General features: G+C 39.2%; 1 protein-coding gene across 1 annotated transcript in view; it reads right to left on the bottom strand.

Moving 5' to 3' along the window:
* Positions 1–26,163, bottom strand: part of ATP6V0D1 (ATPase H+ transporting V0 subunit d1) — a 119,319-nt gene that overhangs the window by 13,961 nt on the left and 79,195 nt on the right. The window contains exon 3 of the mRNA XM_044663223.1: positions 3,139–3,317. Within this exon, the coding sequence (XP_044519158.1) occupies positions 3,139–3,317 (179 nt within the window). The remainder of the gene's footprint in view (positions 1–3,138; positions 3,318–26,163) is intronic.

Below are 26,163 nucleotides of genomic sequence, written 5' to 3'. Positions count from 1 at the left end.
GAGTTGGACACAATTAGACAACAACAGTCTAGTCTAGATAGTACCTTCTTTCCTTTAGATGTTAGTAAAACCTTATTGAAAAATCCAAACATTCTTTCTAGGGGAGGGGGAATAAATGGGATGGGGAAGGTATGTGACCTACCCCCTTCACGTAGAACTCTCACTGCCAGGTAAGGTTGTACTGATGGGGAGAAGTCTAGTACAATCTGGGCACCTGAGACAAAGGGCTTAGTGGAAAAAAGGGTAATAGATGAAGGTTAGGGATAGACAAAGACCATGGGTATTTATTAAATCTGACTCTATGATTTTATACAGGAGGAAATTAAAGACCTAGAGCTAGTAAGTGGCAGAAATAGGGCCAGACCCTGTGTTTCTTGTTTCCCAACCTAGGCCTCTTTCCACCAAATATACAGTACTTATAGCAAAGAGGACTTAATATAGGAAACTGGGAAACCTGAGTTCAAATCCCAACTTTGAAACTATCCTTGTAAAAGTCAATCTAAATTAAACCTATGTTGCTTTACCTGTAATAAGAGGACAATAATACTCATGCTTCCTTAGAGTTAATGTGAAGAATGGTCTTTTTTTTAATAAGCCTTAAAAATATGAATTATTATTCGACCTGCACAGGGTTTAATCAGTGTACTCTTCTTGAAAACAGTGTCATCTCTCAGGTAGGTAGAAACTTTTAAGTGCTCAGGAAGAGGAAGGGAGTCCCCAAAGGTCAACCCCCTTAGACTTCATCCTTGCCATAGATTTAGACCTATTTTGCTGAAGGAGGTTGTGGAAGGACAGAAAAGGCAAGGGTTTCCAGGTTGGGAGCGGACCAGGCCACCCATGTTGAAGATGTTGCTTGTCCTGGCTTCTCAAGACATAACAAGGAAGATGAACAAAACTATTGGGTTTTCTCCTCTTCTTCCCATATAATGGTACCAAGAAATCAGGGGGAAATGGTTGGTCTGGTTGGCTCAGCTTCTACTTTCTCTTCTCTCCTACTGGAGAGAATTGTTCCACTGGACCCTAAATATCCCTTGACGTCTGCAAAGAGTACTGAGGGTGTTAAATAAGAAAAAAAAAGAGACCCTGAGAATGGATTGAGGGTTCTGTTCTAAGTGTTTTAAGAGAGAAAAGAGAAGTAATACATCAAAGGAAGAAGAGGAAGGAACTTGCTATTTTTCATAATTCGGGTGCAAAAGATGAGTATATGAAACAAAGAACAAGGTATGGAAAAAGCAGGTATCAGAGATCCCTTAACTTAATCTGAAACAGATAAAACATACACTTACACACACAAGACTTTGTTGCAGAAATACATCATGGAGGTGAGGGGTATGGATTTATAAAGAGGGAGGATAATACTTGGGAAAGAATAACTAAAAGCAAAACAAATCTCTTGATTCTGAAAGGGAAGGGGGAAAAATTCAGAATAGCAAAGGACTAGAATCTAAAGGGATGTCCATCAACTGAGGAATGACTAAAGAAACTATATGGTATGTGAATATAATGGAATAATACTGCATTATAAGAAATTATGAGATTGTTTCACAGAATCTTTATTGAGGCAGAAGGAAATGAAGGAAACAGAACCAGGATAAAAGTATGTGGAAGGACATCATTAAAAACAAAACAAAAACAAAAACCAACAAGTCTGAAACACTTAAAAATTCTGATTAAAGGCCACTTCTGGCCTAGAGGGGATGGACTCAAGGTGCAGACACAACCACTGTGTGTATTCATTTTGCTAGGTTACAATTACTTGTTACAAGGCTTTCTCTGTCTCTTTCTCTGTCTTCTTCCCTCCCCTCTTTCCCTCTCAAAGGAAACATGGACAAGCAGGATAGTTTTGAAAGTAGAATGTGGAACTTATAATTGAAAAAAAAAGCAAGTAGTCTGACCTGGAGACTCCTGGTTTCTCATACAAGCCTCGTTTTATACTCTTTGTAGCATAAGGAAATGCGTTTTTTTTTTAAATAATGTTTAATTGATTCTCTCTTCAAGACTACTGTATTTCCAATTCATGTGTCAAAATCAAATAACAATCCATGAGCAGCTGTTACGGATTGCTCAAAAGTTCACAAACACACAGAGACATACATTTCATATGTTCATCAGATTTGCAGTTTGACATAAAGTTGGGAAGGACTGCTAGTTAACATATGGGACTATAAAATTAGTATCCAAATGAATTTTGACAGTCTAAAAGATTGAGCTGAATCTAAGATGATGAGGTTTAATAGGGATAAATCTACAGTCTTACACTGGGATCCAAGAAATCAACTTTGCAAGCAGATTAGGGGAGGGGGCAGAAGGGAAGCATGCACTAGAAACTGATCTGAACACCTGCATGCTTCAGTGGACTATGATATCAATATAAATCAAGAGTCTGATATGGTAGATGGGGAAAAAAAGCAAAAACCCTAAATGATTTTTAGCTAGATTAAGATAAACAGCGTGTGAGGACTATGGTGGTTAATATTTCCTTAAGACTCTGTCCTTGTTGGATGAATCTAGAGTACTGTTGTGGATACCCAATTTTAGAAAAGTTATTGGTAAGCTGGAGACCACCCAAAAGAGGGCAAACCTGATATTGGCAAAAGGCCTCAAAATCCTGCCAATTAGTTGAAAGAACCAGAGATATTTAGTCTGGAGAAGAGAAGATTGGAGGTGAGGGGGGCTGGGCAAAGGAATGATACATATTTTTAAGGGTTTAAGGTGTGGAAGAAGGATTAGGATTGTTCTTCTGGCCCAGAAGTCAGAATGAGGAGCAGGGTGGGTGGGAGGTATAGAGAGGCCCCACTGAGCTTGATGTGAAGAAGACTTTTCTAACAATAAGAACCACCCCAAAGTGGAATGGCTATCTCATGCAGGGAAGGTTCTTTGGATCTCTGAGGTCCCTTCCAACTCTTAAGGTTCTTGGCTTCTGTGAAACATGAGGTAACATAGGCCCAGAAAAGAAAACCTTCCCCAAATCACACAGTGAGACATTCTCTATTTTCTAGGTTTGAAACATGCCTTTCCATCCCTTGTCCAAAAGCAGGAACAGGAATGGGAAGGAGAAAGTCCTGGGGATTGGAGAGGCCTGGCCCTAAATAAATGAATGAGACAGACTGTCAAGGGTTTAGGGTCATTACTACTTACCGAGTGGGGTGTCCACTAAGATAGCATTATATAATTCGGCTGGAGTCTGAGCAATGTTCACGGCCTCCATCTGCTCAAAGCTGCCTAGTGGGTGGCACTTAGGCACAAGCTCAGCAATGGAGCGCTGGTGCAAGGTCCCTGTTATCAGCAGGATGACATTATCAATCATGTAGCTGTAGCTGGAAGGGAAACAGATACACTGGATGTCAGGGCATTCAGGTAGAGTCGAAAGATGACCAGAATCATGCCTGCTCCATCAAAACAAGTCTCCTGCTTAGATGACAGACCTCAAATGGAGGCCCCATGGCTCTCCTTAAACAAGTACCTTTCCTCAACACTGTCCAGAGCTAAATGCATTTAATGTCTGTTTCTACCATTCCCTTCCATTTCCTGCATGGTAGTCTAGAGAGAGTATCACAGTATGGGTAGTGGAGTGGAATGGAAATGCCAGTAGAATTAGAAGAACTAAAGTTCAAGGGCCAACTTGATCACATACTGGTACTGTGATCTTCCCCCCTTCCCCCTTTTTAAACCCTTATCTTCTGTCTTAGAATCAATACTAAGTATAAGTTCCAAGGTAGAAGAGCAGTAAGGGCTAGGCAACTGGGGTTAAAGGACTTGCCCATGGGCTTTTGCCTAGGAAATATCTGAAGCCTGGGAACTCTGATCTCCTGGCTTGGCTCTCTTATCCACCTAGCTGGCCCTAACTTTATGATCTTGAGAAAAATCATTTTGCCTCATTGGGCTTCAGCTTTCTCATCTGTACAATGATGATATTTTTGGTATGTACATCACCGATTTTTCATGGGGTTCAAATTTTGGTTTTGAAATATACGTAAAATATAGCTAGAAAATAAACTTATTTTTTTTACACTTCAAGACAAACTCAGAATTCCCATGCAAAACAATTATTACTTTAAGTTAAAAAATATTAACCTAATAAAATGCAAAAGAAGAGGTTTTAATCATTTCTTTTTAAAAAATGACTTTTAATGATCAACTGAGAGCTTCAGGAACTGTAGGGGCCATCTTGTCCAAGCCCTTCTGTGAAAAGTTAAAGCAGTTGAGCTTCAGGGCGCTTCAATGACTTGCCCAATGTCTCACTGGAACATAAGAGGCATGATTTGAATTGATTCTCAAGTCAGTGTTCCTTCCATTTTTCTATGCTGCCTCCCAGCAGATTAGGTTCAATGCTGGTTGCTACATTGTAGGAAGGAGATTGGTAAACTCGAGGGTATCCAGAAGAGAGCAAAAGGTGACGAAAGACCTCAAGATCATGCCATGTGACAAATGACAGATTCAGGAACATGCAGCTGTGAGAAGAAAAGACTGAGGAAAAATGAGACTGAGGAAAATATCACTTGTCCTATTTCCAGCCCAGCCTTCCCTGCCTTTGGGTGATAGGGTAGTGGTAGAAACAACTCTTGGTGAAAAATGGCCACCATTTACCCCCCACACTTACTGCCACTTGTAGGCAGGCACCCTAACAGAGAGACAGGAGGCACCATGTATCAGATGAATCAAGCCACCACCTCTGAGGCTGAGGAAAAAGTTTAGATGAGACAGGATTCCTTCCTCCAAGGAGTCTGTCTAGTAGGAAGTAAGATAAAAACTACAATATAGTATATTCTATAAGTTCATTACAGAGGGCAGCTAAATGGCTCAGTGGATAGAGAGTCAGGTCTGAAGACTGGGGGTTCTGGGTTTAAATCTGGCCTCAAACACTTCCTAGTTGTGTGACTCTGGGTAAGTCACTTAGTCCCAACTGCCAAGCCCTTACTGGTCCTCTGCCTTGGTACCAATACTTAATATTGATTCTTTTTATTTTTTTAACCTTTACTTTCCACTTTAGAATCAATACTTGGAACTAACATTTAATATTGATTCTGTTTCTTTTTTTTTTTTTAAGTCATTACCTTCATCTTAGTATCAACACTGTATATTGGTTCTAAGACAGAAGAATTATATATATAAAGGTCAGGCAACTGGGGTTAAGTGACTTGCCCAGGATCATCCAACTAGGAAGTATCTGAGGCCACGTTTGAACCCAAGACTTCTCCTCCCCAGGACTGGCTCTCAATCCATTAAGCCACGTAGCTGCCTCCCTTAGTATTAATTCTAAGACAGAAGGTAAGGATTAAAAAAAAAAAAAAGAAAAAAAGTTCATTACAGAGTTACAAAGCAAAAGGCTTTGTGAGATCTGAAGGGGAGGGCAGACTCTAATGGTACAAAGAAGAAGTCAGGAGAGGCTTCCCAGAAAAGGAGGCATTTGAGTTGACCTGTAAAGGATGGATGGGAATTCCATGGGTGAAGAGAGGGAAGGAGTATATTCAGTCTCCTGAAGTCTCTAGTGTTATCTTTTCTCTATTCTGCTTCCCTTTTATAGTCTGCTGTGCACATTGTCTCCTCAGTTAAAATGTCAGCTCTCTGAGGGAAGGGAGTGCTTTTGCTTTTTATTTGTGTCCCTTAGGGCTCAGAACAAGGTTTGATGCATAGAACATGCTTAATAAATGCTTGTTGACTGATGGATGGAGACCACCATGAGCAAAAGCATGGAGGTATGAGAGTATAGAGTAAGCTGGGGTCCAGTTTAACAGAAACAGAAAAAAGTGATGATAATAATGGCTAATAATAATTACAGCTAGCATTATGTGGTGCTTTAAAGTTTCCAAAGTACTTTATAAATATTATCTCAGTTGATCTTTACAATAACCTGGGAGGCAGGTGCTATATTATCAAGCCCATTTTTAAAATGAGGAAACTTTAGGCAGAAAGGTTAAGTCACTTACCCTACGGTCACAAAGCTATTCAATGTCTGAAACAGGATTTAACTCAGGTCCACTTCTATTGCATCACCAAATGCTATAAGACTGGAAAGGTAGGGTACTGCTAAAATTTAAGGCACCTCTGACGCCAAGTTCAGTTTATTTGAGAGGCAACTGGGAACTACTTAAGAATTTTGAGCGTAAGAATGATATAACCCTACTTATACCTGGTAGTGATAAGAGATCCAAGACAGTGTGGTGCAGTAAGGAGACTGTTGGCTCAAGAGCAAGAAACATTGGGTTCAAGCCCATCTCTTATACATAATGGCTTGTGTGACCCTGGGCACACTGAAGACTCAGATGATTAGTTGCAGAGTAGGTAGGTGCTGATATGGTGTTGGTGAAGAAATCATACACAGGTGTGGCCCCAGATTTAAGTAAGAAGGTGAGAAGGTTGGATATGTCTGAAGGATGGGCTTTGGGATATTTCGCAGGAAGTGTGAGGCTGACCATTCCAAGCTGCAGAGAGACTAAAGGGTTGGACAACGAAGAGCTCATCCGTGACCACAATCACCTCCTGACAGAAATCTCATCTAAATATAAAATGTCACTGAAACAAACTCCAGATGAAATTATCACAAAAACAAAACAAGACTTCTTGGCCAAATAAGGGAGAGAGAAAATCCCAGAAGACAAAAGTCTTAAAGCACTATATAATGCTAGCTGTAATTATTATTAGCCATTATTGCTACTTTTTTTTTTATGTTTCAGTTAAACTGGATCCCAGCTTATTCTACACTCTCATACCTCCATGCCTTTACATGCAGTTAAAATTCAAAGAGAAACACTTAACTGGAAAGCCAATTTTTGTAGCAAATTTCTCTGATAAAGATCTGTTATCAAATGTACCCAGGACATGACCAGAAATATAGAAGGATATTCTCCACTAGACAAATCACCAAAGGATCAAGCTGCCAACAGTTATGTTTTTAAAAAACGCTCCAAATCACTTATTAACAATAAGGGAAATACAAATGAAAACAATTCTAAGGTTTACCCATACCCCTATAAGATTGCCAAAAATGACCAAAAAAGGAGTAGCACTGCTGTTGTTGGACAGAAACATTAATACACTGCTAGGGGAGTTGTGAATTAGTCCAACAATTCTGAAAGCAATTTGGAATGATACTCCAAATATCATGACACCCTGTTTAATCTTTGACCTACTACTATAAAGAATATTCTCCAAAGAAATATAAAAGAAAGAGGAAAAGACCCATTTGTTCAAAGGAATTTACAACTCACTTTTTTAGTTATATCAAACAAAAGAGAGCTATAGAAACAGAGAGTAAACATTAATTGAAGAATGACTGAAAAAATTGCGGTGTATAATTGACTAAAAACAAATTTGGGGAAAATCTGTGAATACTTTTATGAACTGAAGAAGCATTAAGTGAGCAGTACCAAGAGAACTACTTCTTCAAAGATAACAATACTGTAAAGGGCAAAAAACTTCAAAAGATCTTAAGAATCAATTATTGTGGGGGCAGCTATCTGGCTCAATGAATCTAGAGAGACAGGCCTAGAGATTGGAGGTCTTGGGTTCAAATCTGCACGCAGATACATTCTAGCTCTGTGACCCTGGGCAAGTCACATTAACCCACATTGTCTAGCCTTTACTGCTCTTTTGTCTTGGAACCAATACAAAGTGTTGATTTTAAGCAGAAAGCAAAGTTTAAAAAACAACAACAACGACAATTTATTGGTTCCTTTCTAATTTTAGCTGTATTATAATTAGATAAATGCAATGACCAAAAGTTTTTTCTCCAGAAGCCCTTCCCCTACCCACCTCTTAGTGGACAAGTGATGGACAGCTAATGCAAAATGAGCCCTAAATTTCCAGACATCATGATTACAACATATATTTCCTTTGCTTGTCTATACTTGTTAGAAAGGAGGACTTTTTTGGGAAGTAGGGTAGGGACCTGGAGGACATAGAGACAGTGATGTACAAAAAAAGAAGAAAAAAACATCAATAAATAAAAAAAAACACTGAAAGAGAGACAAATTTGGAAGGGGACTCAAAAATGAATACGTTATTACTACTTTACTAAAGTTAATCTCTATTAAAAAAAACAAGTCATATTTAATGGATGTTTCAGAAACAATCCTTATTTTCTAGCCATCTTTTAGATGAAAATGTTATGTTTGTTAATAACCTACAGTTACTTTATAATTAAAAAAATTTAAAAAAGATTTCATAGGTGACAATAGAGGGCAGTTTCAGTGGTCAAATAAGACAAGGTGTACCTACTATGTACAAGGCACTGAGGAGACAGTGAGTGCAGTGAGTAGTGGAAACACGGAGTATAAACAATTCTTTTTCCCATAAAAAAAATTTAACTTAAAAAATCAGTAAAATCTGCCTTCTCTTCCTCCAAATTCTCTCCCCTTAAATGAAAAGCAAAGAAAAATGACAACCCTGTTATGAATAGTCAAGTAAAACGAATCTCCACCTAGGCCATGTTAATTAAGATTAAAATTTTATCGAAATTTTTTCTGGGTTATGCATATATTATCATGGAAAGCATTTCCACATTGTTCATTTTTCTAAGAGAATAATTATATAAAACCAAAATTCCAAAAAGGTGAAAAAACTGAATGCTTTGACCTGCATTCTGACTCCAATAGTTCTTGCTTTGGAGGTAGACAGCATTCTTTGTCATAAGTCCCTCAGAATTGTTCTGGATTGTTGTATTGCTGTTAATCACATTTATTGTTCCACAATATTGCTGTTACCTTGTACATTGTTTTCCTGGTTCTGATTATTTCACTCTGCATCAGTCCATTAAGGTCTTTCCAGCTCTTTCTGAAATCATCTGTTCATCATTTCTTATAGCACAATAGTATTCTATTACCATCATATATCATAATTTGTTCAGCCATTCCCCATTTGATGGACATTCCTTTAATTTCTAATTCTTTGTCACCACAAAAAAGGATACCTATAAATATTTTTGTACAAGTAGGTCCTTCCCCCTTTCACAGGGGTTGGCAACATATGGCTCTTTCTGCAGGAGCCACAAAGCCAATTTTTTTTTCAGGCGCTGTTACAGGAGCGGCACTGTGAGCACTGTACAGCTCTCATGAAATTACATTTTAAAAAATGTGGCATTTACGGCTCTCATGGCCAAAAAGGTTGCCGACCCCTGCCCTTGCACATAGGCCATATTTAAAGAAAAAAAAAAAGAACATCTTATTTTGCATTCTGAGTCCTTCATCTTTCTATCAGGAGATAGGAAGTATGTTACATCATTAGTTCTCTGGAACTATATTAAATGAACATTGCACTGAGTCTCATTCCTAAATCTTCAAAAGTTGTTTGTTTTTGTAACATTATTGTCATTATAAATTGGTCTTGTAATTTGGTTCACTTCACTCTGTATCAGTTCATAAGTCTTCCTAAGTTTCTCTGAAACTTCTCCTGTCATCATTTTTTTTAAACCCTTACCTTCTGTCATAGAATCAATACGGCATATTGGTTCTAAGGAAGAAGACTGGTAAGGGCTAGGCAATGGGAGTTGAGGCCAGATTTGAATCTAGGATCTCCCATCTCTAGGGTTGTCATTTGTTACAGCAAAAGAGTATGCCCTCACATTGATACACCATAACTTGTTTAGCTATTTCCTGGTTGACAAGCATGCCCTCAGTTTCTAATTCTTTGTCACCACAAAAGTAGCTGTGAGAAATATTTTTGTATATTTTCAGTTTGTTTTGTCTAGGATTAATTCTACCTTTCATCTACTTTCCTTTATCCTCCTGTTTCTCCCCTTATCCTCCTGTTTTCCTATTGCACAAAATGCAAATTTCTTTTTTTTTTTCTGAAAAATTTAAATAAATTAATTTAGAATATTTTTCCATGGTTCATGTTCTTTCACTTCCCACTCTCACCTGCATAGCAGACATGCAATTCCACTGGGTTTTACATGTATCATTGATCAAGACCTATTTCCATATTATTTTTTTTTTAACCCTTAATTTTTGGTGTATTGTCTTATAGGTGGAAGAGTGGTAAGGGTGGGCAATGGGGGTCAAGTGACTTGCCCAGGGTCACACAGCTGGGAAGTGGCTGAGGCCGGGTTTGAACCTAGGACCTCCGGTCTCTAGGCCTGACTCTCACTCCACTGAGCTACCCAGCTGCCCCCTATTTCCATATTATTGATATATGCACAAGGGTGATCGTTTAGTCTACATCCCCAATCATATCCCCATCTACTCATGTGTTCAAGTAGTTGTTTTTCTTCTGTGTTTCTACTTCCACAGTTCTTCCTCTGAATGTGGATAGTGTTCTTCCTCATAAGTCCCTCAGAATCATCCTGGATCATTGCATTACTGCTAGTAGTATAATATAGAAAATCATACTGCCATTACTGAGAAGTCCATTACATTCAATTGTACCACAGTGTATCAGTCTGTGTATAATTTTCTCCTGGTTTTGCTCCTTTCACTCTGCATCAGTTCCTCGAGGTCATTCCAGTTCGCATGGAATTCCTCCAGTTCATTATTCCTTTGAGCACAATAGTATTCCATTACCAACAGATACAACAATTTGTTTAGCCATTCCCCAATTGAAGGACATACCCTCATTTTCCAATTTTTTGCTATCACAAAGTGCGGCTATTGAAAAAGTCTTTTCCCCTATGATCTCTTTGGGGTATATACCCAGCAGTGGTATGGCTGGGGCAAAAGGCAGACAGTCTTTTAAAGCCCTTTGGGCATAGTTCCAAATTGCCATCCAGAATAGTTGGATCAATTCACAACTCCACCAGCAATGCATTAATGTCCCAATTTTGCCACATCCCCTCCAACACGAAATGCAAATTTCTATACCTAGCAACATGTGTATGCTTATGTATTCTTCCCTCCTTTAACCATTTCAGATGAGCCGGAGATTCAAGTGTCCCCCAAAGCCACAAACATTTCTCCTTGTTTGTAGAGTCTTCTTGTTTTGGCCCTATTATGTGAGATGCTTTTCCTTAAACTTTCTCTTTCTTCTCCTCCATTTCCTTTTATTCTTTTAAGACCAAAATTACTCCCAGACTTACTCTCTAAAAAGATTCTTTGACTCTTGATGATGATAGAGTTCAAAAGGGACACATGTATTATCTCTCTACATTAGACTATAGTGTTTTGCTATTTTAGTCCTTTATGACTGTTTACTCACATTTACCTGTTTATGTTTATCTTGTCTCCAGTGTTTGCACTTCAAAGTTTCTATGTAACTTTGGTCTTTTCATCAGGAAATGTTTTTTAGTCCCTCTATTTCACCCCCCATCCCCACCCGTAGTATTATATTTTAGTTTTTCTGGATAAGTTGTTCTTCGTTGTAATTGTCTTCTGAAATATACAGATATCTTTACTCCCATATAGGGATAGCTGCTAAGCCTTGATCTTGATTATAGCTGCTGGGTACCTAAATTCTTTCTTTCTGGCTGCTTGTAGTATTTTTTAGTTTGAGCTAGAAATTCTGGATTTTGGTGACAATGTTCCTTAGAATTTTCACTCCCCCAACCCCCTCAAATCCAAGAAGTGAATAGCAGATTTTCTATTTTAGCTTTCTTTTAAGATTTCTTGAAATATTAGTTGCATGGTCTCTTTTTAGTCATTGTTTTTAGGTAGTTCAATGATTCTTAAATGATCTCTTCTTAATCTGTTTTCTAGATCAATTGTTTGTTTTTCTAATAAGATATCTTACATTTTCTTATTTTTTCTTGTTTTGATTTTGTGTTTAATATTTCTGGTTATCTCATGGTATAAGTAACTTCTACTTGATCATACTGCTTTTCAGGAATCTGTTGTTTGGGCAAGATTTAATCCTTTTTTTGTATCCTGCTAGTTTCCATTCTAATTCTTTTTTTTCAACAGCTCTCATTTCTTTTCTAATTTTTTTCTCTAGTGCTCTCATTTCACTTATAAAAACATTTTGAACTCACTTTTAACCCTTATTTAATTTCTTCCAGGAATCTTAACTGAATTTGTGCCTGGGTTGTGTTTTTACTTGAGGCTTTGCTAGTAGACGTTTTAGAGGCATTCTCTTCTGGGTTTGTGTCTTGAGGGTCCCTGTCACCATTTTAATGGTGGTATTCTTTGTTTGCTCATTCTTTCAGCCTTCTTGCTGACCTTGGAACTGATTCTTGGGCTGGGCTCTGCATTCTTCTGAAGGGAGTATCCAAAGTTATGTTATTCCATGATCTCAGGGATAGCTCAGGGTGGGGACTTGCAAGCTTTTGGTGTACCCACAGTGGTCTATTTCAGAACAATGTTTGATTTTTGCTTTCTTGATCTGAGTTCTACAAGTTTTTGACCTGGGTTTGGGTCTAAACAATATGCCTGTGTGTTTGCCTTATTTGGTTGCATAGTAAACTGTTGGTGGATTTGGTCAATAATAATAGCCAGTTGGAAAGCTTTGCTTATTTAGAGTGATAGAACTTTGGTCTGAGGACCTTCTCTACTCTTAAGGTCTCAGCAACATACATAGCTGCTCCTTGCTCAGTATATAACATAGAGCCCTTGATAGCTCCCTACCCTGGAACCCTACCCAGGTTTTTCAGTCCACCCTGGATCTGGGACCTGGAACTGGATAGTGAGTGAGAGAGTTGCTATTTGGCATCTATTCAAGCAATCTACACAAGATCAGGTCCCTCCATGCTGAATCTGGGACTTCTTGCCCTGGTGCACAGCCTCTCCCTGCACTGGAATGCTCTGGAGCTGCTCCTAGCTAGACCCTGTCTACAGACCTCTGTCTCCTCATGCCAACCTGGCTGGAAAGATGACTCATTGTGATTTTTTTCCTTGGATTACCTGATCAGGATATAGTATGGCAAGTTTTCTAGATTTGTTTGGAGGAAGTGTGCATTAGGGGCTGTGGGGAGCTCACTTTACTTCTTCTTTCAAACTCTGCCATCTCCTAGAAACAATTTTTCTCAAAAGTTTAACAGAAAAGGAAAGAGAAACATGGCCATAGCTTGATGAACTAGAAAAATCAGCGTAAGATGAGGATGAGGTGATGCAACCCATAGCTTTCTTCTAAAGAATAATAACATATAGACTGGAGGGAATGCCATGAGGTTCAAAGCAAGACGCAATGGATCCTAGGCTATTAAGGGGACAGAGTTTGTTTTACAGAAAATCTATTGGCTCCAAAAACCATGAGCAAGTGAGTGACAACAAAACTGGTTTGTGGACTGACCACCTAAAGCTAAGCATCAGCTGCTTGGCACAGTGGAAAAAGGGTTTGAAATCAATGTTGAATGGCAGAGGGGTGATGGAACAAAGATGGAGAAACTGACACATTTTAGGACATGGCCAATATGGAAATTTGTCCTATGTGATAATGTTTATTTGCTACAAGAACTTTCTTTTAATTTTCTTTTGTTCAGTTGAGGAGAAAGGAGAGGGAAGGTGGGAGATAGAAAAAAAAATGCTTGATAGACCAGAGTTCAAATGTAGACTCAGATAACTAACTAGCTATGTGATTTTGGGCAAATCACAACTTCTATTTGCTCAATTTTCTCAACTTTAAAATAGGGATAATAATTGTGCTGACCCCAAGAGTTGTTGTGAGGATTGAATGAAATATTTAAAAAGCGCTTAGTAAGGCCAGCTAGGTGGCTTGGTGGAGACCCAGGCCTAGAGATGGAACGTTCTGGGTTCAATATGGCCTCAGACACTTCCTAACAGTGTAACCCTGGGCAAGTCACTTAGCCCCCTTTGCCTACCCTTACCACTCTTCTGCCTTGGAACCAATACACAGTATTGATTCTAAAATAGAAGGTTAAAAAACCAACACAAAAAACCCCACTTATCACGGGCCTAGTACATAGTAGGTACTATATAAATGCTAGCTATCATCCTCTTCTGCTATATACCATAACAGACTCAAAATGGGCATATGACCTAAGTATAAAAAGTCACATCATAGAAAATTTAGAAGAGACTGAGATAAGGTACATTTCATACTTATGTCTTTAAGCAAATATATAATAAAAGATCATAGAAAATAAAACAGTTTCAGTTACCTGAAGGAAGTCACTGGCCCTGACCTATCAGCAGAGCTGGCCCTATGCTCTAGAGCAATAGTTCTTAACCTGCTTCACAAAAGGTTTCATGGACCCTTTTTGGTGGCAATCTGCTGGAATCTCTATGTACCTCTTTTCAGAATAATGCTTTTAAATACCTAAAATAAAGCACATAGGATTGGTAAGGAAACCAATTATACTGAAAAACAGCCATCAGATTTGACATTCAAGGACTTGAAGTTAAGAACCACCTCTAAAAGGGTCAGAGTAGTTAATAGCTGTGTGGTTTCCTATCTGGGTTTTCCTCTCTAGGTTAAGAGTAACTTGTCCAAGGTCATACATGGCCTGAACAGCAGAACTAAGATTCAAACTCAAGTCTCCACATTCTGTACATGAAGATCTTGCCATGCTACTATGCTGCCCCATTATTAGTGTTTAGATTTGGCTTTCTCACATTGATATTGGGCTGGGGAATTTGGAGTGGGAGAATGCCATGCCCCTGGAGGATGGTAGCTCTGCCATGGCCCTGAGGTATTTTTGTCTTTCCCTGAAGACCAAAAACTGAAGATCCAAACCCCTGGACCTGGGGAAATCATTTTGCTTGCAAATATCCTTACCCCTCTCTTCATTTATGGCTGCTAAGAGTCCCTCTATGGTCCTTTAGTACCTTGGCCAAATGGTTCCTCTTCCAAACTAGTTCACTAACAAGGTGAAATTAATGACAGGCAGAGGGCAACTATGAAAGGGAAGCACTATCCTAATGGATCTGGGAGAGAAAGAGTTACAGGAAAATAAAAGAACCTAAAAGGGTGTTTTGGTGCTTAGCTGAGAAGGTCCCCTTTTCCCTCTTGGGAATTAATGAGTCTGTCCTAATGGATCTTTTTTTTTAATTAAAAATTTTTTTCCCCTAATGAATCTTTAAAAAAACATGTAGCTAGGGCAGCAGAATTGAAGATGAGTGATGGGCCAGCTGCCTGGGCTCTTGACCACTTGGTTCTCAGAATTTGCTGGGGCTCATGCTTTCTTAGGGTTCCATCTGAATCTTTAACCTTGATCTCTGAGCAAGTTCCAAGCCAATAGATGCAAACAACTTCTGAACACTACCACTTGTGTGTACTGTAACCCCTTTCGAATGAATGTTTTTCTCTATATATCACAGAACCTAACCCAATGCTGAGCACTTAGTAGGTACTCAGGAAATACCTGTTGGGTTGAATAAGCAAATACTACACCCAGAGCAGTCTTCTGTTCTAGGTGAACACACACCCTTCCCCAGATACAATAAATAGGCACGGCACCCAGGAGTTTGGGAACATTACTAAAAAATTGACTCTCCCTTCCCTCAAGCTGGGCTCAGTGGACACAGAGTGATTCTCCCACAAGGTTCCCAAATCCAAACTTCCTTGTAACAATAACCAAACCAGACTTTAAAAAAAAATGAAGAAAGGAAGAAAAAGAGAGACAGAGACAGAGACAGAGAGACAGAGAAGCTTTGGTCCAAGTATCTATCTTGGAAAGAAGTAAGCAACTGTGTAATTAAGACACTTGCTGTCTGGGCCATCAGTTTTCAACTAGGGCTCCGACAAGATTCTCCCAGGCTTGGCATGGGGCTGCTCTTAAAAGGTTGAACTTCAGCCTTTGAGGAGACCCAGACTGTGGGAAGACATTGTGGTCTGCCTTTAATTTACCATCTAGTCAGCTATAATCAGAAAAGGGAACACAAATCATTTTTAAAGCTAACTTGGTTGACAGGGCCTGGGAATTTCAGTGCCTAAAGATGGCAACATTTCCTTTTGCACAGTCAGTCAACACACATTCGGGGGAAAAAAACAATCCTTGCTCTCAAGGACCTCAGTCTAATAAGAGACAATCAAATATATTTGGGATAAACTGGGAGGAGTACTCCAGGGAAAGCACTAAGATTATGAAGGTCCTAGACTGGCTTTTTGTAGAAGGTGGGACTTTAGCTGAGTCCTGGAATAAACCAAGGGAGTCTGAGGTAGAGGTGAGGAGGGAGAGTATTCTAGTAGGGGAAGAAAGAGGAGACAACTAGTGAAAATGCCCCAATGGTCAGTCTTGTGTGATGAGCAGCAAACAAGCCAGTGTCACAGGATTGCAAAATATGTGGGAGGAAAGTGTCAGAAGTCTAGAAAGGTAGGAAAGGGGCAGGCTATAAATGGCTTTAAAACCCAAACAGAGGGTTGTAGAAGTGATCCTTGAGGGATTCGGGAGCTACTGGAGTTTACTGAAGAGGGAGATGATCTTGTCTGATTCATGCCTTAGGAAGATAATCTGACAGCTGAATGGAGGAAAGACTAGAGAGATGGGCAGGGAGACCATCAAATGTGAACTGAGGTGATGAGCCCTGCATCAGGGTAATGGCAAAATCATAAGAAAGGGGCATATGTGAATGATGTGATAGAACTTGGCAAGTGACTAGATATTTGAGGTGAGAGAGAAAGGAATCCAGGATGACACCTAGGTTGCAAGACTGGACTTTGTATATGATTGGCTATGTGGAATGAGACCAAATGAGGATTCAGAGATATAAGCTCACATGGCTAGGAGTATGATGGTGATTGTAACAGGGTAGTTTGGAAGAGAAGAGTTTGGGACCTGTCGAGTTTTAGATGTTTAGGAGATATTCAGTTCAAACTGTCCAATAGGCAGATAGAAATGTGAGGCTGGAGGTCAGGAAAGAGGTTAGGGCTGGACAAATAGATCTGAGAATCATCTGGAAAGAGATGAGAATTGAATCCATGGGAACAGATGCGATCACCAAGGGAAAGAGAATAGCAGGAAAAGTGAAGAGGATCTAGCATGGAACTGTGGGCTAATACCCATGTTTACCTGGCACAGCCTGGATGGAGATCCAGTAAGGGAGACTGAGAGGGAAGGGTATAAGTGTTAAAATCAATGGTTTGGCTAAATATATGAAAATTATAAATCTTTTATTTATAAGAGAAGCGTAAAGAGTGAAAGTACAAAAGGGTAGAAAAGACATTAACTTATCTAACTAAATATTGTTTCAGGGCTTGGCTCAGCCAGGATTTGTTAACCTTCAATCAGAATTAAACTGTCTCCAGAAGACAGGAAGGGAAAACCAGCTATGCACTCACTCAAGACAATGAGAGGTGACTACTGAGGCTTACTCTCTTCTTTGAGCTGACCTTCTTCTTGAAGCTGACTTTCTTCTTGGAATGACTCTCTTCTTGGAGTTCACTCTCTCCTAGCCTCCTTCACCAGACTCCTGCTTTTATGGTGGTTTCCTGTCCCTGCCGATTTTCATGGGGGCCAATCACAGTTTCCAAATTGTCTGAGTTGTCACCTTTGAATTCACACCTTTCTGAGCGTGTGAACTCTTCTTCTCTCCTAGCATCAAGTAAGATGTGAACTCACTAAACGGTTTTCAAGCTTCTCCTACCTAGTTCAAGCTAGTGTTGATTCAAAGTTATTGCCAACCAAAGTGTTAACTCCAATTAGGCAAAGAAAACAAAGGATTCCCTTTTACAATCCCCTCTGTGATTCTTTGGGAGACTAGTCTCCCCAATGAATCATTTTGCATAATAAGGTACAATAGTTAGAAATCAGAAGGAAATGAAAGATAGGAAGAGAGAGCAAACCAGTGTTTGCTAGGTGCATTAACAATAAGCCAATTAGGTGGCAATCTTCTTTTGGCATAAGAGTATACATATAAAATAAATGTGTCACAATCCCCCCAAAGTTCAATCAATTATGCTCCATGATTCATTCTGGGTTTTCTGATGCTGTGGAGGTTTCTTTCAGGCATCTTCATGGTGCCTTCTTCAAAAAATTCATCTTCTAGAACCAAAGAATTATCGAGCTCTCTTTCCTGAAATGTTTCTTTCTCAAAAGATTTTTTAAGTTTTATGGCAATTATACAATCCCCCATGAGGAGGATGTTGACCAATATTTGGATCAACATGGGATATATCAATTTTCATTTAGAAAACAGCTTTATATAAAACTTTCGTAGCAGGAACATCTTGTTTTGTTTCCTACCATTACTGTTTTCTTCTTTTGTGGCAGGAACTTTTGTTTTGTTCTCTACCTTTAATTTTGACATTCCTTTTAATATATATAAAAAATCATTCAGAAGTTACTAAGCTTCATATGAAATGCTCCCTCTTATGGGCCATTTAGGGGTATCATACCCCTTAGGAAAACTTTCCCACCTCCTGTATAAGACTATCACCCATTACGGGGTAATCAAACTCCTTGGGTTTTCTCCCTCCTTTGGCATGAGACTGTAACAGCTCTAAAGGCATGTCTTTTATGTGTCCCATCCAATGTATTTTGGAGGTGAGGACTATAATAGTAAAAATGACTTCAGATTTTTATAGTTGCAGAGGTGGGTAATGTAATAGGTACTTCACATCAGATGGCCCTTTAAAATCAATTAAGTTTTTAGATCATTAAAATTTCCTGGACTTTTATAATGGTATTTTTTCCAGTCCAGTCATATGGGGAGGTATAAAGACAATGCAACAGAACACACAACCAATAGCCAAAACCCAATTCCAATGCTCCTTTACAGAGACTTGATTACAGAGATTGATTGTCAATTGGATTGGATGGAAAATGTGTCGTATAAGATGGGGCCTAGATAAATCTCTTATTTACATTTCTAGGTTATTCAGGCTATCTGTCAATCTTCTCTTAAAGAGAGATAGACGAACTGCAACATATCCTGTTATTATAAGTGCTAGATATATCCACTGTGATATATTTTCTGGGATCACAAGCCATTTTAGATATATAAGAAATAGCATTTTCCCTATTTGGGTTATGCTGCTCAGTATCATGTTTGGTTGCCTATTTAATTTTAAAGTTTAGGACTTACCTTCCTTCAACTGAGGAATTAGTTACTAATAGCTGGCTGAGGAATAGTTTAGAGTTAGAGGAAGGAAAATATCAGAAGATTATGGATACTTTTAGTCCCTTCATGGTCACCAAGAGGGTCAGAGAAAAAGGAAGGAAACCAACCAGGAGAGAAGAAGTTCCTGACAAGTAACCCCAGGGGTTGGGCACTGCCAAGTCAACTGCTTCTGGTCAATAAATAGCCACTCTGGTGAGTGCCACCATGGAGCATCCCCCTAACCATGTGGGCAGATAGGCAGCCTGTTCAAGTCATGCCGAGTCTGGCCTCTACCTGCCTGCAGGGGTTCATCTCCACCAAGACCCATCCTCAAGACTATTTCTAGTGCCTCCAGGTCCTTCAAGCTTGGCCATACTAGGAAAAGTTAGCCACTTTAATCTCTATTTACCAGTTGTAGGGCCTGCCTTTCTGAAGTCTCCAGAGAACAGTTTCTCCTAGGTGAAAAGATCTCCTGGTCCCTCGAAAGCCACCTTTCCCCCTAGCTTTGGAGGTATCTGGCTGCAGAAGGCAACAAGCAGCAAGTGTTGGGGAAGGAGAAAGGAAGCTGAGGTGTAAGTATCTGAGTAGGTAGGATGGCAAAGTGCAGCCTCAGTTTCCTTATCTGCAAAATGGGGATAGTGCCCCCCAGTGGGAAGGTTGTCTTCAGTGGTGTGAAGTCCCCATCATGTGAGGTCACTGTTCAGTATTGTAGGACCTTAGGATGGGTTGGACTCACTGAAGGCCAAAGTCCCTTCAAACTGGTCATATAACATTGCTGGGTCTCAGTTTTCTCATTTCTGAAGTCACTGAGTTGGACTGGGTGATCCTTGAGGCCCTTCCCAACTCAAAAATAATCTTTCCTGGTTCTCATGATTGCTAAAAGTTGATGGAATCCATAAAATAAAAGGTAACATACTTTTCAAGATATGATTTCTATGTGAAGCTAAAGGAACATTCTTTCTATCCATCGCTTCTGTTTATGAGCTAAGTATGGACTTAGGCCATTCAAGTATGGACTTCAAAAACTCAAATACCTAAATTTCTATAGCACTATTATGTAGTGGATTAATGATTTTTCTCATGAAATCAACTCTGAAAACATAACCCTACATTCAGAAATTATCTCCAGCTTAATTCAGTTGTGATCTTTATTTCTCTATTGTAAAGAACAATTTTTTTATATCACTGTCCTAAGTGAACAAAATTAATTCTGGACCCATTTTGCATTAAAAGAACAATAGAAACCACAAGGGGACAACAGTACAATACCTATTTCATAAGTACACTGTCAGCAAAATGCTTTGTAAACTTTAGAATGCTAAATTAATAAGAACTATTACAAGTAGGATTTTGAGAAAATCTCAAGAGAATTGGTCTGCTCATCAATAAAACATTTATGAGGATGGAGGTAGGAGAGAACTAAGAGGAAGAAAGAGTTAAACCATCTTATTTAAAACTCTAGCATTAAAATTCTGTGATTCTAACCACATAAAAATTCTGTGATTCTAACCAAATAAGAGAATTATCTAGAGACTGAAGAGACCCAAGAAGAGTGAAGACACAAAGAGATAAATCCATTGAACCACAGCCAAGATTTGAGAAGTTGAAAAACAAAAGAGGAAGGCTGCACAAACACAGATCACCCAGGCTGTGGCTGACTCAAAGACCCTAGAGATATGTGGGTAGATACCACTGGCCACAGTTTTCCAACTCCCCATATAAGATGGGCATTTTATTCAATGATTAGGGACACAGGGAACTTCTGCCTCCCAAAGAAAAGATGGAGTAGACATAAAAGCATCTTAAGCTTCTAAGATGAAAATGGGTATAGTGAGAAAGAGAAGAAAACTGCCCACAGAGATCTAGCAAGTCAAATACTAAAGAAAGGAGCAGATGTAAGAATATGAGAAAAGACCAGTAATTCACAGTAAATAGTTTCCAAGGAGATAGCTAGCAATGAATAAAGTACAGGTAGTTAAGATTTCTTTACAGAAGCTGAAAAATGTGACCTCATGGATAGAAGAACTGATAAGATGGGACTCATGGTAAGAAAACTTCTATGGAAGGGACACATTATTCAAAAAGAACAGAGGAAATTAGATTTATATTCTATAGGTAGAATAAGATTGAATGGGGTGATATACTCATAAGAGGAAAATGAAAAACCAGCAGTGTCAAATTGAACAGAAGATCAACAGAGAAATGGAAGTGATGTTATTATGGTAAGACACTGCAGATTACTTGGGCATGAGGAAGAAACAGACAAAAAATAAGAGAAAATAGTTTACAATTTCAGCACAAAGGTTTGGTATAACAGTAAAAAAGGGACTTAAATTATCTGGAAAACTGTTATCTGTGACTAATAAGATGAGCAGTTGCTAAATTCCTGACTTGCTTTAGTTACAAATTTCAAAAGGTAGAGGAAGTGATGAACAGCTGGATGGTGCTGTGGATAGGGTGCTAGGCCTGGAGCTGGGAAGACTCATCTTCCTGAGTTTCAGTCTGGCCTTAGATACTGGATATGTGACTCTGGGCAAGACTCTTAACCCTGTTGACCTCAGTTTCCTCATCTATAAAATAAGCTGCAGAAGGAAATGGGAAATCACTCCAGTATCTTTGCCAAGAAAACCTTGAAGAGTAGGATACAACTGAAATGACTGAACAACAAAAGAGGAAGTGATGAAAAGAAGTCCTAAAATGGACTTGATTCTGACCAAAGAGGAATTAGTTACTGATTCCACGGGTAGAAGTAGTCCGCTAAAGAACTCTCTTTTAACCATCATTCTTAGGAATGCTATACTGTGGTACTCATGAAACTACCAGCATCTGTGTTGTGAAGTGTGAAGATCTGTGTGTCAATCTGCAGTGTCTTAACGGAGTAAGATTTATTTATTTATTTATTTTTTGGGTCAAAGGATATTGATAACTACCCCCAAAAGAGGTGGGATTGACATGGTTTTATTTATGTTTTGGGTTGAAGGCTATAATGAGAATATAGTCTCTGTGGGAGAGGGAAATTGGTATCAGTTCTTGGGGGAGGGAAAGATCATTATCTTTACTCTAACTTAAGATCAGTTAGAATAAAAGTACATATATTGAGGCATCTAAGTGGCTTATTGGATAGAGAGTCATGCTTGGATGGGAGGTCCTGGATTGAAATATGACCTTGCTCGTTGTGTGACCCCCAGTGGTCTAGCCCTTGCCATTCTTTTGCCTTAGAATGGATACTTAATATTGATTCTAAGACACAGGTAATGTTGGTTTTTTTAAGTGCATATGTTAAAAGAAAAAAATTGCCATTTTTGCTACTCCTTCATATCTTTGCAGCAGCAGAGGGTTATAGGTATGTAACACTGCATTTACTGTCAAACCCAGGTGATATATTGGTTAGTTTTGTCAATTTTTTTAAAAATTCTTTGCTATAAAGGATGGTTCTCTGGACATACTGGGAAATAAAGGTGATATACAAATAAAAGATCAGTAAACTGTCTACAGGATCAGACATAGTTGATGGACTAGTTGCTTTTGTCCAATTTTTTTCCTTTTCTTTTTTTAATCTGAAACAAAGGATGGTTCATTAGGGAGGGGAAGGGGATGGATATATTTGAAAATAAATGATATCACAACAAAGTATCAAGACAAATATTTATTTAAGAAGAATGAAATTCTGAAGTAAAAAATAGACAATTATCATAAGGAAGCTGTCTAGAGCCTGATATGTCTAAAGAGATGAGCTGAGAGACCCACAGAAGTAAAGCTGGGAGGACGCTGGAAGTTCTCAGGTTAAACTCCTTCATTTTATAGAAGGTGAAGTCATTTGTCCACTCTAATGTCACAAATGTCAAAGGCAGAATTCAAACCTAGGTCTGCTAACTTTGGAGCCAGTACTCTTTCTAAATGGATTCAAAAGAAACATAGGGGAGGCAAGTGAAAATGAATGTATGAGAACAGCAAGATCCTGGAAGAAGCATGTTAGGAGATCTAAAACTCAGGATAAACTAAGACTGGCAGCAAACACAAAGGATTACCAAAAGGATTTTAAAAAATCTGTATTGGGGAACAATCAACTGGCATTTGTTAAGTGACTATTGCAGCCTTCTAGGGACACAAAGACAAGAATAAAACTGCTTCTTCCCCAAAAAAGCTTATTTAGAAAGATTTTTTTTTTCAAATGAAGATGTACCTTGTCTCCCTCCTACTTAAGAGACTCCTGTTACAAATTAGCAGAGTCAAACAGAACCAAATCCCCTCAAATAATGCCTCCTTACTTAGCTCATCCCCTTTCCATCAGGAAATAGGTGGCCTGCTTCATCAGAAGGTCAAAGAAATCAGAAGCAGGCAAAAGGATGATCAGACAAGCTGATGATCTCTACAGCATTCCTATTCTGGTTCTGTCCCCTTCACTCTAAGTAACATGGATCTTGTCTGATACAATTCAACATAGAACATATCTAAGAATATATAAAATGTATACCAAATAAATACAGGGTAATTTGGTTGGTTGGGTGATCATGAAAGGTTTTCTGTAGAAGGTGGTGCAAGGGCTGAATTTTTAAAAGAAAATTAAGGATTCAGGGGCAGCTAAGTGGCTCAAAAGATAAAGAGTCAGGCCTGGAGTCAGGAGGACCTGTGTTCATATCTGACCTCAGATATTTCCTAGCTGTGTGACTTTGGGGAAGTGACTTAATCTCAATTACCTAGCCCTTACTGCTCTTCTGCTTTAACTGATACTTAGAATTAATTCTAAGACAGGAGGTAAGGGTTTAAAAGAAAAAGGAAACTAAAGATTCTAGGAGACAGAAGTAAGGAAGGAGTACAATCCCAACATAGGGGACAGGGAATATGAAGGCTGGGAGATGGAGTGCCACCTAGTGTGGTTAATTTGATTTGACAGAATACTTGAAGGGAAAGAACAATTATAGTAATAAAAAAAAAAAACTAGCAAGGATAAAATATTTTAATGTTTGCAAAGCATTTCCCAACTATTATCTTGTTTGGAAAAAAAATAAGCTTGAACAAGGTTGTGAAGGATATGAAATGCCAAACAGAGGAGTTTGTATATGATGTTAGAGGTGATGTAGGAAACCACTGGTGTTTGAGTAATAGAGTGAAATGTTCATACAAAAGCTTTAGGAAAATCACTATAGCATTTGTGTAAAAGATAGACAGGAGTTAGAGGGGACAAAGAGGAAAAGAAGATCAAGGAGGGCAGCAGGCAACTCAGTGAATATAGAGCTAGGCCTGGAGATGGGAGGTCCAGGGTTCAAATCTGACCTCAGATGTTTCCTAGCTGTATGAACCTAGGCAAGTCACCCCACTGTCCAGCCCTTACTGCTCTTCTGCCTTAGAACCAATAAGATAGAAGGTAAGGCACTTGCACCCCCCGCCCCCTTTAAAAAGACGAAGATCAAGGAAGGGATGGTGTCAGGATTAATGGTACTACAATGGACTTTACAGGGATGACTATAAAGTTTTGGGGTTAAAAAATAATCAATCTTGCAAGTATGACATAGGCAGAATAGAGGGGAGAGAACCATTTGTAGGGAAAATAACCCTAAACCCTAAAGATTTTTGTGGCTTTCAGTGGCTATTGTAGATTGTAGTGATAAACAGTGTGGCATGGCAGCCACCAAAGCTCCTTTGATTTCCAGCTAACAATGGCTTATAATCAAGGGAAAAGACAAGTTCTCCTATGGTTATCCATTGTCCAAGTATAAACACATCTGAGTGCCAAGTCTTGAGAAGGACACTAACTAGTTGGAGCATATCCAAAAAAAACCAAACAAACAACAACAACAACAAAAAAACTACTAGGAGAATAAGAGGTCTGAGAATGCCATATAGGATCAGGAACCAGGGATAGGGAGGTCTTCTGAAAAGAAAACAGTGGGAGCATCATTATTACCTTCAAATCTCTGAAGGGTTGTCCTGTGGAGAAAGGTCTAGATTTTGTTCTTGTTGGCCAAAAATGGAATAGGCTAACTTAAAGGGAAGTGGGTTTTCCATTACTGGCAGGTAAAGAAGGGACTCCTCTTAAGGTTCTGGTTGGACTAGATGGACTTATTCACTCTGATTCTAATCCTTCCTGGAATCCAGCACAAAATCACTGAATGACAAGATGGAGGTGGGGTGGTGGGAAGGGGTGGTGGGTAGTCATCACTGTTTACAGATCCAGAGCACCTCCTGTTTACCTTGTAAACCTCACTATTCCTTTCTTTAAAATGGGAAGACTATAAGAAAGCCTCTTAGCAGTGTCTGTGAAGATCACAGACACCTGACTCTGGGGTGGCTCTTGGCCTCTTGGTTTTGAGGCATCCAAGCTACTTGAGTTTCCTTGGCTCCTTCTATTTAGCAAAATCCTACCTTCTATGCATTTGTCTTTCCTAAGCAGCTCCCCCTAATGCCACTGGTTTTTATCATTGTCTCTGAGATCTCCCATTCTACTGACTGTCAGCACTGTTGTAGAGAAATATAGATTTGAGTTAGCAGAGCAGACTTGACTAACAAGGGAATTTAGAACCTTGGGAGTGGACTCACAGGGACACTGAGAGTTTTGAAGCTGGCTGTTTTGAACCTGGTCTAATGGTGGTTTTGGTCAGATATCATCTCAAACTGTTTCCCTGGATCTTGGACTGTGTAACATCTTCTAGCAAGCTTCCCAGTGAAGTAGTAAGGTTGAGAAGTGGATTTGTTTTTGTGGTGGACACAAAGACCATCCCATCTCCCTCTCTCCATAAACTGGATTATTTGGCCGTGGTTCCTGTCTCCTGTACCAGCTTTTAAGGACATCATCCCTGGACACTTTTGTGAGATCCCCTGTTTCCAGCTAGATCTTGCTGTTGCAGTTTGCTGATAGATCTCAGTCTGTAGTGTAGTTTAATCCATCCTTTACCCCTGGGTGGAGATTTATAGATTTTGGCGACAGTTTTCCTAATCCCCTTCTTTCCCCATCCTACTTATTAAACAGTTTAGTTTTCACAATCCTGTCTTTTATGCCCTTTCCCAAATACTAGGTTGACACATTGAACCCACTGTGTATCGAAGTTACTTTTCCTGGTTATTATTCTGTTATATGTTATCCCCAGCTAAGTGTTATTACCTGTGGTTATTCAGTTACCCTTTCCAGTTCCCTTTAGTCAGCACCAACATCTCTAGCATCTTTTCCCCATGATGTTCAGAGGCCCTTTTCCAGGTCTCTACATCTACAAAGCCTGGGCTTGCCCTCTGATCTTCCAATGGGCTCTTCCATGCACCCTGCAGCAGAGCTTTCTTGTATCTATTGTCTCCTCCAGTTGGTTTCTGC

The sequence above is a fragment of the Gracilinanus agilis genome, chromosome 2 (assembly GCF_016433145.1).
Source record: "Gracilinanus agilis isolate LMUSP501 chromosome 2, AgileGrace, whole genome shotgun sequence".
NCBI classification, from domain to species: domain Eukaryota; kingdom Metazoa; phylum Chordata; class Mammalia; order Didelphimorphia; family Didelphidae; genus Gracilinanus; species Gracilinanus agilis.
Note: the sequence above shows the minus strand (reverse complement) of the source record. Positions and strands in the feature narration are given on the sequence as shown.